At 35.5% G+C, this 20285-nt stretch overlaps 1 protein-coding gene across 1 annotated transcript in view; it reads left to right on the top strand.

Moving 5' to 3' along the window:
- The first annotated feature begins 538 nt into the window (after nucleotides 1-538).
- The window catches only part of LOC149800497 (inositol 1,4,5-trisphosphate-gated calcium channel ITPR3-like), a 297708-nt gene continuing 277961 nt past the window's right edge, over nucleotides 539-20285 (top strand). The window contains exons 1-6 of the mRNA XM_089958443.1: nucleotides 539-570; nucleotides 873-943; nucleotides 9836-9964; nucleotides 13447-13529; nucleotides 15604-15678; nucleotides 19038-19118. Of these exons, the coding sequence (XP_089814569.1) occupies nucleotides 539-570; nucleotides 873-943; nucleotides 9836-9964; nucleotides 13447-13529; nucleotides 15604-15678; nucleotides 19038-19118 (471 nt within the window). The remainder of the gene's footprint in view (nucleotides 571-872; nucleotides 944-9835; nucleotides 9965-13446; nucleotides 13530-15603; nucleotides 15679-19037; nucleotides 19119-20285) is intronic.

The following is a 20285-nucleotide window of genomic DNA, read 5'->3' as shown; positions in this document are numbered from 1 at the left end:
AATACTAGTCCTACTTCCACTAATTATAATAAAGATAATAAAAATGCTGGATGTTTTTTCATAGTGTAAAAAGGATCATTAATTATTATTATTATTATTATTATTATTATTAGAATTAGAATTATTAGTATTATCATTATATCAAGAGATGCACAATAAAATAATAATTATTTTAATGTTCTAGTAATCCAAAATTATATTACTATGACCACAGATTCGAATTTTTTTCCTCACATCGTCTGCAAGCCTTTGATAAGGCTAACATATTTTCTGGTTACTGTTTTTGTTGTATTCTTTAAATAATGTATATATAAGAAGAATACATCTAGTGGTTAGAGCGTCCGCCTCGGATGCTGGAAGTCGTGGGTTCGATCCCTGGTCGAGTCATACCAAAGACTTACAAAAATGGTACTAACAGCTGCTTCGATTGGCGCTCAGCATTAAGAGGTTAGTGTTAAGATTGGTCGGCCGAAGTTAGCAGACTGGTCAGCATTTTACTATGACCCTTAAGTGAATGTATCATGTAACATGCCGAAAAATGGGGCTAAATGCCTTTCCCAAGGACACGGGGTATTGAACATGCGACACTCCGCCTACGAGTCCGAGACTCTACCATCTTATCTGTTGCGGTCTTCTGCCTGATTTCGTGTACTAGCTAAATATGCTATATCAATCTTGCAGGTGATGGTCTTCAACATTTCTAGCTGTTAATAATAGTTACCTATTATAATTGGATAAAATTAACGAAAACAAAGAAACAACCTTTATCATAATTACCCTTTTTTACAAATTTTAGTTCTCGTATTTTTTTTAATTATAACAAAATGCTTTTTAAAATGTATAAATCACCTCGAAATCTACTTATTTTCCAGTGCGGTTCACAACGAAGTAGCTGTTGGGTCTAGTCAGGACAAAGTCAATCCTGACTTTAAAGACCAGCAAGGTAAGAGTAAGGGACAACTGAAAGAAAGTCACAGAAAACACGTAACGGATAAAAGGTTTAGCTGCGAAAAATAACAAAGTCACAATCCATTAGTGTGGAGGAGATAAAGCGAAACCGTACTGATTTCAAGCAATATCATTGTATTATTTCATTCGTCAACATATCACATGTAAACAATATTACATCATGACATATATAACAGGCCCAGTGCAATGATCTCAACGATTCTTCCCATCAATCATTGCTGTCACAACCATGGCTGTCACACCCGTTGCTGTCACAACCATGGCTGTCACAATCATTGCTGTTACAATCATTGATATCAAAATCATTGCTGTTAGGAAAGACATTCCAATCAATACCACGTAAACACTCTTCAGATGTCTTGTGGTCTACTCTGTCCAAACTGAACTATCAGACTGGCTTTTATATGTGAATACACGTTTTATTTTGGATTCAACATCGTTAATGATGGTGGTAACAATAGCGTGGTAATGTTGAAACCACTTAGTAACGTGCCAGATGGAAAGATGGTAGTCGCCAGCATGGTTGTGAAACGTATTCCTCCAGACCTTAACGACGTTCCTCGTTTGGGATCTCCATTGTCACTAGCACTGTACACTTTATAGACGAACTGGGAGTAACGGGGGTTGAGTAGGTCTGATAACCGTTCTTACTTCTGGCGGGAGTGACTTTTTAAAGTGCTAGTGATGTGGGTTCTCAGAAAGTAACTAAGAATTTCTGCTGTCTCGGGATGGTCGTCAGATTCGGCCGTCCTAAAAATGTCCATCATCGCGACGAAATTTTGTTGTGGCAAGAAGGCACGGCCATTAATCATAACGCAAAGTTGTAAAAAGCCCTCAATGTCATTGTAGCAGAGCTCCAATTCCCCAAACTTTGAAAAATTTCTAATGTGGCTCGAGTTAGGTATAATTTTTCACAAACACTGGTCATAAAACTTCAGACCACCCTCATATACACAATTGGGTAATTCATAGAACTTTATATATATATATATATATATATATATATATATATATATATATATATATATATATATATATATATATATATATATATATATATATATATATATATATATATATATATATATATATATATATAATAGATGTATAGTATGTTCTATGTATTAATGATACCACGAGACGTGACTTTTCCGTTACTTTCCCCTGTGTGTCTTTCCTGGATTCAGAAATATACATCAATATTTAAACATACATCGTATTCTGTGTCTTTTACTACCTTGACAGAGATTCAAGGTCAGTCGATATACCAGCAAGCTACTGAGAAAAGGTATCCATATATAAATTCAGTAGCCCAGTGAATGAACCAACGTATACACATATAAATATTCGTTAACCCATTCAAAGGAAGCAAGGCGCATGAAACATGCTTACTTCTAGATTTGATTTATTTCCTCGCTGATATTACAAGACACACACACACACACACACACACACACACACACACACACACACACACATATATATATATATATATATATATATATATATATATATTATTTCAGACTACAAAGTCCATACCTCTAAATTAAAATATAATTATAAAGTAAAAAACATTGTAAACATAAAAGAACATATATATCATACATACAAGTATACAGATACATTTAACACAAATAACTGTGCCATGCAGTGTTAAGAAAGAAATTAAACGGCACATTTAAATATTAATTTGTTCCATCTACTGATAATGTGAGAATTTAAATGAAAGTCGTAGTTCCAAAGAGATTTCAATATACAGTTCTTACTCAGATATTCTTGTCATCATTGAGAAAACATACTTTATATATATATATATATATATATATATATATATATATATATATATATATATATATATATATATATATAAACAAACATGATAGACCTGTCCCAGCATTCAACTATTTCTATGTCTCCAGACACAAGACGCCGGACCATGAGCAAAGTGCCTTAATTCACCACACCAGACCTGACCCAAACTAATATATCTCCTGGTCTTAGGGCGGGTATTGCTGGACCATGAATAAGGTCTCTTGTAGAACTGATTTAGGAGACACAATTCCTTCTCCCTCCATTTAAGAAAGGGATTTGTCAAAATAGAGGAGGAATTTAAGGAATAAATTAATGTCCACTTGTAAATATGACACTCGATGTTTGCACATTCTGGTTTTTTTTTTTTTTTTTTTTTTTGGTTTACTCTATATTTGAATCCTAGAATAGGCCCCGCCTTCACACATAGTTATGTTGGAATGTGGAAGGGGAGTTTGTGTTGTGCATAGTTACGTTGGAATGTAGAAGAGGAGTACGTGTTGTGCAGACATAGTTATGTTGGAATGTGGAATAGGAGTACGTGTTGTGCATATTTATGTTGGAATGTGGAAGAGGAGTACGTGTTGTGCAGACAGTTCAAGGGAGTTGAAAGTCGGATACATATGTCAATTGTGTTCAACAATAACATGCATGAAGTATAAATTTGTCGCTGATTGTCGTCTTACAAATTTTCGACTGCTTATTTATCCTTTGTTCTGAATGATTTTTGTAGTAAACTCTAAACAGATTATGAAGTAACTAAACGAGAGGCATAGATGATAAAAACGTCTTTTTACGTTTTTTATTTTTTTGAGTTTTTTATATTCGGTACTTTAATTTTTTTTTTTAACATGGGCCATACAGGCGGTCCTCTGTCATACTCTAGATTACAAATATCGATCAATAACGAATCTACGATGCTAGCCTACGATACTTTACGTAAACTTGCTACAACATAGTGGTGATATCTGGTAGTGTAGGCCAGGCGTGGTCACATCAGTCAGATGGTGATAACGACATTGAGCGAAAAAAAATTCAATGTTATCTGGACTACGGTTTAAAACTTTTGACATTTTTTCATACTTGTATCACTGAAACTTTAAAACTGGTATGTAGCGTGTAAATAAGTAAAATGTTGATTTTTATGTTGCCTAAAATCACTGGAAGGTTTGTTGTTTGTTTTTTTTTTTTCTTTTTTTTTTCGTTTTTTATTTATTGAGAAAAAAATGCGGTTTTTTACGTTTTTTATTTTAATTTTAACGTTTTTAACATCTATGGGAGACAGCAATGATATTACTACGAATACGTAACTGCTAATCTGTTATGCACAGCCATTTGAATATAGCTGAAAGTTTTGGTTTCAAAACCATTCAAGAACGAAATGAGAATGTGCATGTGGGTGTGAATGTACATCTATCTTTAGATTGAAAACACATGATACAAATCCTCGACAATTTCTTTCTCGCCAGAGATACAAAATATAGATTCGTTCGATAAAAGAAACCTCACATTACATTTAAAGTGGCTTTGTGTATTTGCTTTAGGAAGGTCAGGATACTTAATGAGAAAATCGATAGATCGAGAGAATTTACATAGCATTTGCTAGGTGTATAAATATTCATTCAGATTAGAAGTAAACATTAATATTCAGAGTACATTCGTGATATATCTAAACAGTTTTAAACTACAGACGTAATATATATATATATATATATATATATATATATATATATATATATATATATATATATATATATATATATATATATATATATAAACATATATAAACATACATACTTTGCCATGAAAGACAAGTCCTGCTGTTGTTACTAAAGAAAAGTTGAGATACAATAAAAATTTACAATTATGTGTGGTGAATGAGACAATTTCAGATATGTCCTAATTAACTTGTATGGAAGGGAAATAAAGAAAGAAACATAACAAGTACAATCTAAGGGTTTTGTCACTTGTTTTATCAGGAGTAGATAAGAACGCAAAGTCATTCTAATATTAAGTAATATTATAATGAATAAATAAATCTGAAATATCCCTGTTAAAGGTTCCGGTTTAGTCATGCAAATGCACTCAGTTGACTTCATCAAACTTAAATGAATGAATACCCTATAATTTATTTTTAGTCCATTGTACTTACATAATCTCTCCAGGTTTGGTCCCATTTAAAAATACGAGTCCAAGTATGTGATTCTATCCGTGGTATATATTACCACTGACTTTTAATGTTCTTTATCCAAACGACAAAGTGTTGAATATTTACCAGAACAGCAAAGCATCTGCTAATGCAACTAGAACACTAAGTGTGCAAGTATGCAAGTGAATGATAAACAAATACACACTTACATTTTTAATAATTATGTATAGTTTTATGAGATTTTTGTTGCAACAATTCATAAATAGAAAGACAGTTCAGGTTTGTACAAAGGCAGTCCTCGTAAACATAACGGCAGTCCCTGTCAGTAGAAAGGTAGCCATGCTCAGCACAACGGGCAGTCCCTGTCAGTAGAAAGGTAGCCATGCTCAGTACAAAGGCAGTCCTCGTAAACATAACGGTGGTCCCTGTCAGTAGAAAGGTAGCCATGCTCACTACAACGGCAGTCCCTGTCAGTAGAAAGGTAGCCATGATCAGATCAAAGGCAGTCCTGCTCATTAGAAAGATGATCCTGATAAGAACAAAGGCAGTCCCTGTTTGTACGAAAGCAGTCCATCCTTGTCTCCATATTCCCGCTGTTCCATCTCTCACACAATGTTACGAATGCTACCACAGTTTTGATATCAGTCAGTATACTGTCGATCGATACGTCAAGGTGGTGTTGTTAGGGATATTCTTGTTTAGGATTTCTACTGATTGATACATCATGTTATTGTTATGGATATTTATATTCAAGAATTCTTTTGATCGACACATCAGGGTGGTGTTGTTAGGGATATTCTTGTTTAGGATTTATACTGATTGATACATCATGTTGTTGTTATGGATATTTATATTCAAGACTTCTATTGATTGACACATCAAGGTGGTGTTGTTAGGGATATTCTTGTTTAGGGTTTATACTGATTGATACATCATGTTGTTGTTATGGATATTTATATTCAAGACTTCTATTGATCGACACATCAAGGTGGTGTTGTTAGGGATATTCTTGTTTAGGATTTCAACTGATTGATACATCATGTTGTTGTTATGGATATTTATATTCAAGACTTCTATTGATCGATACATCAAGCTGGTGTTGTAATGGACACATCTTGCTTGAAATAATATATCTATATACCGTAATAAATGTTCAACTCTCGTTGTGTAGAATGCTCACAAACACTCCCTTTTTAAAAAGTGAATTTGTCTCGATCGCTTCTATAACCCGAGCAGAGCAGCTTGATTCTAAGGAACTTACCTTCAAGCATTCCATGTGTCTCAATACTAATTATCTGATAGAGACAGAGAGAAAAGGGAGATCACGCACAAAGATAAGTTTCCAAAATAGTCAAAGGGAGCTAATTCTTCTAATATGCGGCATTGTATACATGCTATGATGATCTGAATTTAACGAAATTTGCTGAAATTATTAGGCGAACAGTACATGTCTTAGATCAAACACACTGTATATTAGATCAACATAGCATGTGTTATGTTAACAACGGTATACAATTTATTAGGCCAACAGTGCATGTGTCATGTCGAATACAGTATATACTTTACTAGTCGAACAGTGCATGTGTTATGTCGAATACGGTATAAAAATATTACTCGAACAGTGCCTATGTTATGTCGAACACGGTATATAATTTGCTAGTTGAAAAGTGCATGTGTTATGCCAAATACGATATAAAAGTTATTAGTCGAACAGTGCATGTGTTATGTCGAATAAGGTATATGTTGTTGTTGTAGGGTTTAACGCCATTTTTCAGCACAAGATAGGCTATACATGGCGGCCAGTATAAATGGTGGAGGAAGAACCCTGGAAAAACCCGGAAAAAACCACCGACAGACGAGAAGCTACTGGCATGCCTTCACACATACCCACATTGGCCAAGCCCGAGACTTGTAAAATAGCATTGCAGATATGTCTAGATATGCCGAATCTATTAAAGGCCATAATATTTATGACAAACTGGAGATGCCACCATCCGTTCAAAACAAAGGCGTGATTTAGTCAAGACGTATAGCTACGGTTTCACAATATGATGCCAATATGAAGACAATATGAGGACAATATGATGCGACTATAGGACAACGTAATGCGAGTATGATACAAATATGAAGACAAAATGATGCGAGTATGATTCCAATATGAGGACAATATGGTGCGGGTATGATACAAATATGAGGACAAAATAATGCGAGTATGATACAAATATGAGGACAAAACGATGCGAGTATGAGTCTAATATGAGAACAAAACGATGCTAGTATGAGTCTAATATGAGAACAGTATGATGCGAGTATGATTATTCCAATATTAGGACAATATGATACAGATCTCTACGCGTCGGTTGATTTATTGAGCGCGTTTTCTTAGAAATTAGCACGAATATCTCAATTTTGCTCCGTATAAGACTCCCATAATATGTCAGGAACCGAGTTTATTTCTAAACTGGAACAATCTGTGGTATTTTATTTGCTGCACAAGACATACATGCGTTATTGTATGGTCTAATAGATTCCTAATCAAAGCAACATTTGTATTATTCTACATACACTTGAGTAATGGTGTTCGTATTTACAGAACCGTCATAAGAGTGCAACTCGAGACGACCCTGTGTGTATGAACAAACATTTCTATTTAAGAATGGTTAATCAAAATGGCAAGACGATTGGGTCGATGTCTGTAAACATTTTCAAAAGGTTTCCTCATTGTATTGTTGTTCATATGTTTGTTTCCAAAGTATCTGGTGGCGATGTTACAGCCTATGCTATTATCTATTGAAAACTGACAGACTTGCCAATATTGATCTTTTAGAAACATACAATTGTATCTTGTGAATATTAAAACTGAATTGATATGTGCTACAGTGTATTGCATAAATACAGAGTGCAAACTACTTGTTAATTTACAAGAAAATCTAGAAGCAGCCACATCGAAACATAAATGAATACACCGGGATTCTCAAATATGTGATAGAAGACAGCTGCCAGTAACATGGGGAAAATATAAATATAACAGGTGCTTGACATCATAAAAACCCAAGTTCGCTCTATGTTTGTGAAACGTTAGATCATAAAACAAATATATCGTCTATTTCTTCTTCTTACAATAACGCACTGGGTTCCTCTGGAACATAGTCGCACATGATTTGAATTATGTATTCAGTGTACAAAGTCCGCTCATTGGTTTTGCCTCGCACACCATAATGACGAAACCTGGCTGCAAGGCGCTTATGAGGAACTTTATCAAGGGCTTTGCTGAAGTCGAACAGCATCTTTCTGTTATTTGTTGTTTAGACAGGCTGTTAGATCCTGGTGTGTGATTATAAGTTGGCTCTCGCATGGTCTCTTCTTTCTGAAGCCATGTTGTCTTTCATATATAACCTTGTTAGTTTCAAAGAACTTCATCAGATGGCTACATATGATGTGTTCCATGACTTTACAGCAAATGGATGTCAGTGAAACTGGCCTCTAGTTGGAGGCTTTGCTTTGGTTGCCTTTTTTGAACAATGGAGAGACAAATTCTCCTCTCCAATTGTCTGGCACTACTCTAATGAGGCTTTTTGTTGGAAAGTTAGGGCTGTTGATATTGACGGTGCAAACTTTCATGAATCGTGACAAAATCGTGTCATGACCAGTCGATTTATTTGCGCCAAGGTCTAGGAGGAGCTTTAGTACCCCTTTATCGTGAATCTGGATGGGTGGGGCATTGCATTGTTGCTAGTACCGATATCAGACATGTGCGTTGTGTCTACATTAGTGTAGGCTGACGAGAGCTAGGCGTTCAGGATTTCTGACTTGTCATATTACTGGAATGAATTGTGCCATCCTTCTTCAGATGGGAGAAACCCAAACCATCATATTTCTTCGTTTAATTTCTTTAATTTCCTTTAAACTATAGTATAATTTCTGCTAGTGATTGTGTTGCTGGCCATATTGCTTACATATCGATCGACTCAGTAAGTTTTAGTATATGCCGTTATATATTTAAGTTCTTTGTATGGTTTGCCTGTCTTGCTCTCTTGCGTGCCGTTCTCTTTCTCCTGGAGTGTCTTTGTGTCTCATGGTTGCACCATGCTTGACTGAATCTACAAGATGTCATATTAGAGAGGACATAGGTCGTAGTGACCTGCATACTCTGTCTGGGACTTGCTAAGACTCAGAGGAAACGAAGAAATTGTCCTCCCGCAAGTAGCCTATGTTGGACTACTCAGCACATGCGCAAAAGTCTCCAATTTATTCAGGTGGTAATGGCTGAGAAGAGAATGTCAGTTGTACACAGCATACATAAATAAAACGAATAAAGAAACACGAAACCGTCTTGATTGGAGACAATGATTGCATGTAAATGTACTCTTTATCCCAAACTTAGGACATATGTAACAGTTTTAGAAAAAATCTAAAAGATAACAATTGTTAATTAACGTGATTCATAAGTTTTCTTTTAAAGAACCCACATTGTTTCAGAAGAAACTATTTATTCTACTGATTTTCTTCTGAAACATATACCTCCATTAAAACCTCATGTACCTTCACTGACGTGTCTCGTGCATCTCTTTTGAGGATTTTCATGTTCCTTAATTTCGGCCCCTCGTGCACCTCCTCTGACGTGTCTCATATAACTTGTAAGTCCATTGAAGCTTCTCATGGACTTGCAAATCAACAACAGGCGCAAGTGTTTGTCATTTGAATACTAAACCATAAATTGCTACATTGTATTAGGATTTAGCTATATGAAAAAAAATGCGCCAAATCACTTCTTAGAAGTTCCACTGGATCTAGTCGGCTGACCAGCAGATATGAGATAAATTCGTTTCATTGTTACTGAAAAAGTGATATTTAAACTTACTGGTTAATCAAATATATTAGCACGGTCATTTTAATTTCTCGTTCTAGTGTTTGCCTTTGAAATATGTGCCGCAAATCGCTATAAGCTCAACAAGAAGTATCGCAAGTTGAAAGCTAAACTTGAAAGAGATAAAGCGAATCCGAATCTTTCCAGACATGTTCACCAGGCTCAGGTTTGTGATAGTATTTTTGTTGTTGAGTTTAATTATAGTTGCGTGCGCACAATTGTGCATGTGCCACTTTGTGATAGTATTGAGATTAAGACATCAATGCAGGGGAGCACAACCTTTTTCGGCCAATGGCCAGATTGCATTTCCTAAGACCACTCGAAGGCCGGAATCGCTAATTTATCTAATATAATTACTGCTCATGGGCTAGGTTTCTGTTTTTTTTTAATTTATAATTTGCTCTGAAGGCCGGACAGAACACGTTCGCGGGCCGGAGGTTGTGCACCCCTGGTCTATAGTGAATTTTACCTAGAAGCAAAGACATTAATTCATTTATAGTAATTGTAATAACATAGTGAATTGTAATAATATAGTGAATTGTAATAATAACTGTTAAAATGTATAATCATTCCGACTTTTCTAAATACTTTAGATATATTTCTACTTTAAATACTAGTATATATGCTAACCATAATAAAGCATCACTCGTTTAGAATCCATATACACGTCTTAAAAGCAGGGCGTGTCACATTATAATGCCCATCGTATTATAATGCTCATCAGTCCATATGTCCTCCCAATTATTTTTTTGCTAAATAGCTCAAGTAATGTACCACATACTTTCAGGAAATTTTGTGAAAGTTTTGCATTTGCAAGAAAGGTACCAATAATTTCTGGGGTCAAAAGGCAGTGGTAAATGTCCTCGAAAATGAAAGAAATACATATAATTTGTGGCAGATAACTTGAGTTATATGTTTTTCGCTTTAGTCATGTTTTGCGGATGGCTTGTATTTGAAACCTGAAGACACTCGTTGATTTCAGATTGAATTATTCAAAGGCCCAGATCACATTGACTCCATGATGGAAAACTTATATACCAAGTACGTCGTTAAAAGTTGACTGGTAACTTAAATTTTTCGGCAACTTTGTTGTATGGTTTGCAGAAGGATCAAGGAAGAAACATATTAAAAATGAGGTCATAGGTCATAGGCCAAATGCCACACAACAGTGACATAGTACACGAGCGAAAAGGGTACTACGCCTTTCATTACCTCTTTGTCTCACAATTGGATGAGGGTTTTAAATACAGCACGTACAAAAGGTACAAGCTACTACATGGCGGGCATGTCATGTACGGTTTAATGCATGACGTGTAATGTACGGTTTAATGCACGGCATGTGATGTACGGTTTAATGTACGGCATGTAATGTACGGTTTAATGTACGGCATGTAATGTACGGTTTAATGTACGGCATGTAATGTACGGTTTAATGTACGGCATGTAATGTACGGTTTAATGTACGGCATGTAATGTACGGTTTAATGTACGGCATGTAATGTACGGTTTAATGTACGGCATGTAATGTACGGTTTAATGTACGGCATGTAATGTACGGTTTAATGTACGGCATGTAATGTACGGTTTAATGTACGGCATGTAATGTACGGTTTAATGTACGGCATGTAATGTACGGTTTAATGCACGACGTGTAATGTACGGTTTAATGTACGGTATTGTAATGTACGGTTTAATGTACGGCATGTAATGTACGGTTAATGTACGATCTGTCATGTACGGTTTAATGTACGGCATGTAATGTATGGTTTAATGTACGGCATGTAATGTACGGTTTAATGTACGGCATGTAATGTACGGTTTAATGTACGGCATGTAATGTATGGTTTAATGTACGGCATGTAATGTACGGTTTAATGTACGGCATGTAATGTACGGTTTAATGTACGGCATGTAATGTATGGTTTAATGTACGGCATGTAATGTACGGTTTAATGTACGGCATGTAATGTATGGTTTAATGTACGGCATGTAATGTACGGTTTAATGTACGGCATGTAATGTACGGTTTAATGTACGGCATGTAATGTACGGTTTAATGTACGGCATGTAATGTATGGTTTAATGTACGGCATGTAATGTACGGTTTAATGTACGGCATGTAATGTACGGTTTAATGTATTATTGTTTATTCATATGCCATGATTGTCAAAAGCTGTATATAATATTAAAGTTATTTTTAGTTTTGCGAATCTTTGTTAAACCTTTGTCTATCCATTAGCCTGTATGTCCGTCCACCTGTCCATCCATGAACATTTCGCGCAGTTCTGCAACCCTGATACATAATTGGACACTATATGGTAAATGATTGATTATTACACATAGATGTGCCTTTGATAGGTTTCATCCAATTTTCTGGAGTTGTTACCCTTTTTCTGGAGTTGTTACCCTATTTCTGGAGTTGTTACCCTTTTTCTGGAGTTGTTTAACTTTTTCTGGAGTTGTTACCCTTTTTCTGTCATTATAAAATTTCCACTACGTCATATCGTTGTTAATATTCAGCATTGCCCAAAATACATTTAACATTGATGCAGTTTTGATGAGTACATTTTCTTCATTCAGGTCCAATTTTATCGGAGCCTATGTACTAATTATATCAGGAATCTAATCTGCACCAGAGCCTTGTAATTACCAAATGCTTTTTTCTGGTGTAATTTGCTGTGAACATTGTTTTGTAGATCTATATATGATTTATATGGGTTTTGTAGCTTTCGTTTTGAAAAGGGTTGCAAGCTTTTTTAACGTTTTGTTGCAATATTGGACCCTGTGTTACACTAACACTCTGTGTGCTCACAATTTCAGGACGTTAACGTCACGCTCTTAGACGTAAGTGGTTCATGCCAGCATTAGACATAATGCATCCAATTTATTAAGCGAAAATACAAGTTATCAGATAAAGAATGCAAATATGTATATCGTGTTATCGCTTAAAGTCAATAGCAATACTGAAAAATAGTGAAATTACAGTTGAGGTTTAAATTTACTTAGTTTCGTTGATTTAGAAGATCCAGGAATTTTACGAATAATTGTAATCACCCTTTGCCCTGGTCGCTAAGGCCACGGCTTAGATATGATATAAGATATACAAAGTTAAATTATGTAATAAAGGAAATTGAAGAATGCGAGAACAGTGAGTTTTTTAATTTAGAATTGCATGAAGCTTACTTAGAAATAACGATTCCGTACAAATCAGTCCCAACGTCGGATATATTGTGTGCCTTACAGAAATTCGCTGGTAGTAACATATCCTTAAATATGTTATATACTAACTGTATATACTCACTCTGAATGCATAAATAATACAATAAGTCTTTATTGACTGAACGAACACACACACATACACACACACAGCAAAGCTAACCCTGTGGGAATATTTTAATGGTACGTTTATAGCATTTACTCTGTGTAACAAAAAAAAAAAAATCACTCATTTTTGTTTAACGTGGTTATATCTGAGTTACCTAATAAGATATCTATGTTAATATTGTAGAAATACCTAATAAGATATCTATGTTAATGTTGTAGAAATACCTAATAAGATATCTATGTTAATGTTGTAGAAATACCTAATAAGATATCTATGTTAATGTTGTAGAAATACCTAATAATATATCTATGTTAATGTTGTAGAAAGCGGCCAATGCTGAGAATGAAAATAATGAACTGCAGCAGAAAATACATCAAGGGAAGAACTTACTCTATGGACAGGTCATACAGGTAGATTATGATTATTTGTTCCATCCCCTCCATCTGGCACGTGATAAGTCCCAAACCTTGTCACGTAGAGCTTTTACTCTTGGACTATTAAATAAGGAAGCCCATATGTATACACCGTTGTATTCCATTGCACCCTTGGGAATAGTCAAGTTTGTTTGTTTTCGACTCCGGTTTTTCTGCAAGATCATAATTTTCCAAACCGAACGATGGATAAGTATTATACTTGGACCGTATAATTTGAGGAGCCAGTTATTTCGATTGCCTGAATTCATTGCCCTCTGGAAATATATTAAGGTTTACAGTTACGTTTTTCTGTATGGTCATAACCTTCATTCGTCTTTCATCCCTCTACCTACTCTCTGGCCGCCATGCAAGTCTATTGATAGTTATCAATATATTTTGGTTTAAATTATTCATCATGGTCACAAATCCCAAACTCTAGAGGGAAAATAAAGAAATTTTTGTTTTTTTAGTGTTTGTAAGCAGTGCTTTTTTATCTATGCACTCACAGTCTAGCTCTGATTTCCAGGAAAAGACAAGGTCATCTATGATCTGAGTTCAATTTTAAATGTTTAGCTGACCGGACCATATAACCAAGCTAGCTTATGGTATGACTGACTGTCGTCCGTTCCTTAACAATTCTTATGACAATCTACTAGATCAATTTTTACCAAATTTAGCAGAAAGCATTTTAATATAAAAGCTCTCAATGTTAATAAATTTGTGGGGTATGTGTAACTAAAATTTGAAAAGAAATTAGTTATAAAAAAATTAAAACAACATCTTCAAACCATTGAAGAGAAATTGAACACGTACAGGTCTGTGCAAATTAATTAAATTAAAAGAACGTAAAATTGCGTAGGATCTATAAATATATGCTTACATATGTGTTGACAGTTACTATTAAAAACATTATTAGTAAATATGTTTACGAGATTCGGCCATTTTTTCAATTGGACTGTTCGGTCAAGTGGTATCTTAGAAGAATTAAGTTAATTGGATGAGTTTGGGTCACATGAATAAGTATATTGAAACATTAGAATATATCTTACTATACGTGACTTATCTTACTATATATTATAATATATAGTAAGATATGTCACGTGGGGTTTATTGTGACATATAATCAGAATAGAATCAGGAAGATGCAATAAGAGAACTGAGCAATGAGATTTCATTACTACTTTTGAGTGATTCTTATTTCTTGTATTCATGTTGTAATATCAGGTCTGAAGACATATTTTATGTTGTACTTAGACATTAATTTAGGGGTAAAACGTTTGTTCGACTGTTCAGTGTAAAATGAAGATGCTCATTTTTGAGAGTATAATGTATGTATGGAGCTATCGAGAATTATTAAAAGGAGTTCTGGGTAACGCCATTTTGACAATGTTATGATTCTATCTGGGCCTGTACATTTCTGGTTATAAAATTTATACGGAACTATTCATTTTTGGGACTTTAATATAAATTTTCAGTATGTTCATAATACTGTAAGTTTCTCTCACATTTTCACTTATGGCATTGATAATTAATGTGTTGATTAAGTTTGAAAAAAAAATATGTCGGTTTTGCTTCTTTCTGTTGCCTAGTTACGACCATAGAGTCGTAACAATATATTAAAATAAAAATACTCACAAATCAAAATTTCTTCATAATGTTTTCATCTGGCTCATTCAGTTTTATTATGTTGTGCTTTACAAGTTACTGCATCTTATACTTTGTCCGTTCATTTTACTATGAGATAATGCATGACGTTTTGATCATATTGGAATATTGTTCTTGCGACGCGATATATAAACGTAAATGTTTTGTTCTGCGGAAAAATATAGACATTCCTCTGTGTTGATTTGAAGGTATCACAAATGACATACAGACAAGAGATGTGATCGAAAATGTTACATGGTGACATAAGCGTATAAAGCAAAAGTAAATTATTGGAACGAAGTGTACTTAGCTAAAATATTTTAGTATTCGTAAATGATTTATTTGCTTTCAGCTGTTAGCTTGATATTTTTAAATTAAAATGGCCTCCATTATTGTTTTGTTTAATTCTGTGTTATTATTTTTTCAGTTGCGGCATTTATTCACCAACAAGTATATTCATGTCAGCACATCTACCTCCATCGCAGAGAGTAGCAACATGGCGGTGAGTTCGACATTACAGGCCATAGAACACAATTAATTTTGCTATATGTTTTCTAAATTTGTTTCTCAGTACTGACCTTTCCACTGTGTGACAATCAATACAAATCATATGTTAATCTAAAATACCTTCAAAGATGACTTCATGGTGAAGTTCTTGTCAAAGGTTGACCTGCTCTTTATTGAGAGGCTGGACTTTCAACAGAACAGCATGTAAACAGAATACAGATTTCACTTCCAGATCATCACCAAGGCCTTATTACTCACTGTGCACCATTGCTGAAATACACATGGACAACCATACCCTGAGCTCATATTCTCAAGAATAAACATTTACCTTTAAATCCCTACCAAAAATGCATAAATAAAACTGTTCTATCACCACGAAAATGAGAGAGGAAAAAATGTTCCAAAAATAGACTAGAACTACATTCGTTGGGTACTGAGCTAGAAGTACTAATTGTGACCCGATTCCATTACTAGTCTTACTGAGTGTCAACCAGAACACAAATGTATATAGTGTCAAACCTATCTACAGAGGCCAGACAGGTGTTAGCGAAAGTAGCCTTTTATGGACAAGTGGTCTTTGTGCAACAGGTCATCAAACCGGACAACTCCATGAAATCAAGGTGGAAGGGGATTGATTGTCACGTCGATATTATTTGTTGTCATGATATACCTGTTTACTTCATATCTGATATGAACAAGTCTTTAGGTAGAACATTTCCCTTAAACTTGCCTGAATGCTACATACTAAACCATACGTATTTGAAACCATTTCAAACTGATACATGTACCTCAGTGGTGAACCTATCTTCAATGTCAAGGTTAGGGCTCAGAAGTGTATCTTTTTTGTCATACTTTTCTTTCTTCTCTATATCTTTAAATTCAGAATTTAAACTTGGCATAAATATGCAGCTTTATTCGAAGGTGTGCCAAGCAATAATTGGGGATCCTATCTTCAAGGTCAAAGGTCACTGCTGAGTATTTTATTTGGAATTTCTGTACAATTCTGTCCTGCTCTTTAACTGTCAAGGCACTTGAGACTAAGGGATACAAATATGTATACGTATTCATCATTACTATAACGTACACCATGAACACATTGTGGGTCCTATCTTCAAGGTTTTGACACAGTATTTTGAATTTGTCAACAAAATTTCCATTCCACGCCATAACTTTAGAGTTGTTTTAGATTAAGGAATGAGACAACGTATTCTTATACAACACCATTTCATACTAGACCTGCTGTATTGTCACGTGACATAATGGTGATCCCGTGTTTAGGTCAAGACATCACAAGACAACATTTTAGATTTGCATTTGCTTTATAACTTACGTGCTGTTTAGATCAGTATTTGTTTCATTTCAATATTACCTCCCAGTGAGGTATAACATTTCACAGTTGGGATTCTGTCTTCAAGGTCGGGTCACATGTGTATATTTCATACTTGCTTTTGTTTCTGATTTAAGTCTTAAAGCTGTTTGAGGCTCAGAGATGAGAAATAGTACTCTGACTTTTCTGTTTGATATAGTCTTATACATGACCCTTGTCTATGTATACTGTGATATAGATGTGAAACTTGATTACCTTCCATGTCTGCCTTGTACATCTACTGCTTTTCAAAATGGTCATTGACAGATTGCATCATTGCATGTTTTAGATGATCTAATCACAGTTCTTGGGGAACAAAATGCTACTAAATTTGCTTGCTTAGTCTCTGGCGACTAATGCTAGAATAGATGATGTAGGAGTTTATTCATTCAGTATCTGCTGATAGTAAAATGTCTTTTAAATTGCAGCAAGGATTTGCCATTTGATTCTGTAAGGGAATGTATCAAATGATTCATTTGTCAAAGGGTTAGGCCAAGTATGGTTGGAAGCCATGGAAATATCCATAGGGACAGTCCACACAGGGAGGAAAATAATGGGAATATCTGTAAGGACAGCCCACATATGAGTGCACATCGCAGTAATACCCGTAGGGTCAGGGAACACAGGGTTGGAAGTCATGTGAATTTCCATAAGTACAGGCCACACAGGGGTGGACGTCATGGTAATAGCCATAGTGATAGGCCACATAGGGTTCATGTCATGGTAATAGTCACAGGGACAGGCCACACAGGGATGGATTTAATTGTAATAGAATTATGGTCAAGTCCCATACTTTTGGAAGCCATGGGAATATCCGTAGGGATAGGCCACAATGGGTGGAGGTCATGGTAATATCATTATGGTCAAGTCCCATAGTGATGGAAGCCATGGGAATATCCATAGGGACAGGCCACAGGGGTGGAGGTCATGGTAATATCATTATGGTCAAGTCCCATAGTGATGGAAGTAAAGGAAGAGTTGTAGGGTCAGGCCACTAAGGGTAGAAGTCACAATAGTATCCATAGGGTCAGGCCACTCAGAGGTGGAAGTAACGGAAAAGGTCATAGGGTCAGACCACACAGGGATGAAAGTCATGGGAGTATCAATGGGGTCAGGCTACACAGGGGTGGAAGTAAAGGAAAAAGTCGTAGGGTCAGACCTCACAGGGATGAAAGTCATGGGAATATCTATAGGGTCAGGCAACACAGGGATGGAAGTCATGGGAGTATCAATGGGGTCAGGCAACACAGGGATGGAAGTCATGGTTTATCAATAGGGTCAGGCTACACAGGGGTGGAATTCATGGGAGTATCAATGGGGTCAGGCTACACAGGAGTGGAATTTATGAGAGTATCAATGGGGTCAGGCTACACGGGGGTGGAATTCATGGGAGTATCAATGGGGTCAGGCTACACAGGGGTGGAATTCATGGGAGTATTAATGGGGTCAGGCTACACGGGGGTGGAATTCATGGGAGTATCAATGGGGTCAGGCTACACAGGGGTGGAATTCATGGTTTATCAATGGGGTCAGGCAACGCAGGGGTGGAACTCATGGGAGTATCAATAGGGTCAGGCAACACAGGGATGAAAGTCATGGGAGTATCTATAGGGTCAGGCAACACAGGGATTGAAGTCATGGGAGTATCAATGGGGTCAGGCTACACAAGGGTGGAATTCATGATAATATCCATAGGGTCAGTCAACACAAGGTTGGATCTAATAGACATAGCTATAAGTTCAGGCCACATAGGGGTGAACATGATGGTAATAATCATAGGGTCAGCCATACTTGGGTGGCAGTCATGGCAATGGCCACCATAGGGCCATGTCAGACAGCGGTGGAAAGTCATGTAAAGAGCCATTGGGTCGGGTCACACAGGAATGGAAGTCACAGGAATGGCCATTGCAATAGACAACACTAAACATTTTGATCTTTTTCCTGCTATATTTGCAGTACAAGTTTAACATGAATTTATGTATTCACAGGTGGAGTTGCAGGCATACAATGCAAAACACGCCCAGTTTAAAATCATGCCAATGTACAAGGTTAAGGCAGGGGGTGTTGTGGTAAGTATATACTTCATAATCATTTATGTTTTATCCATTTACACAGTTTTGATGGTACTTAAACTCATAGAATCTTGCCTACTGTTTCCACAGAAATGTTGTTGCATGTAAGCCCACATTAAACTAAAATTGACAGATTTTCCTTACATTAGTGGCTGTATTCAACTGCAACTTTATTATGATACAAGTTCCTGTCTTGCTAGTTTGATGCAAATCATATTGTTCCACACAAATGAGACTGTGTTCTGCACATCACTTTTTATATATGTGAACAAATCTTTCAATGGCTTTGGGAAACAGTTACTTACATTAAATGTATTCCTATATACTTGTATTAACCCTAATAGATGTATATAAATTGTGAAATCAAATCAAAATAACCATTCACAATGACTACAAAATTTTCTACATAATTTATGTTAAATGAATGTTACAAAATCTATTTGGAAGTGACAATATGCATACAAAATTGAAGGCAAAAACCTGTCTGGTGCTTGCAATGCACCATAAGTCACTCCTACTGACTGACCATTCTCAATCATGTCATATCTTTTTTGTGACACGATTTCAGATGCATGTTGACTTGGTTCTGATGTGAACCAAAGTTCCCAGATGCAGATAAAATTTCACTAACTTGATTCTGATATAAATTGGAACTAATTAGATGATATTTTGTTATGATTGCAGGTATAAAACTATGTAAAAGAAAGAAGATAAACCAACAAGTTTAGTAAAATCAATAAATAATTTATATTTTTAAGTTACGAAGTGAAACTCTAAGAAATACTTACAGTATTGTGGTATAAATTCTAAATAATCCTAAATGTCCTATCACAAGGTCAAAAGTATCAAATGTTCTGAATGAATTCCATTAATCTTGAAGGTCCTGATTCGGCAATGATTGCAATCCAGAATGCCTTTGAATAAATTAACAACAATTAAAAAATAATGTGTTAATCAAGTCAATGAACACTTAGCAATTATAATGAGTGATTGAAATAAATACTTGTCCTTGAATTATATCTGAACACACCTGAAAACTCTGAGCATAGACTCCCAAAGACTTGTATGAAACAGGAATGAATAATTCTTGACCTTTCATACTTGACCTTCATCGCAATACAAAGTTCTGGAATTTCCAAGATGTGAGTAAACGGGTCTGTTTCT

This window comes from Sinohyriopsis cumingii, chromosome 5, assembly GCF_028554795.1.
Source record: "Sinohyriopsis cumingii isolate HCF-2022 chromosome 5, ASM2855479v2, whole genome shotgun sequence".
In the NCBI taxonomy this organism is placed as follows: Eukaryota; Metazoa; Mollusca; class Bivalvia; order Unionida; family Unionidae; genus Sinohyriopsis; species Sinohyriopsis cumingii.
This window is presented reverse-complemented; position numbering and strand designations above follow the sequence as displayed.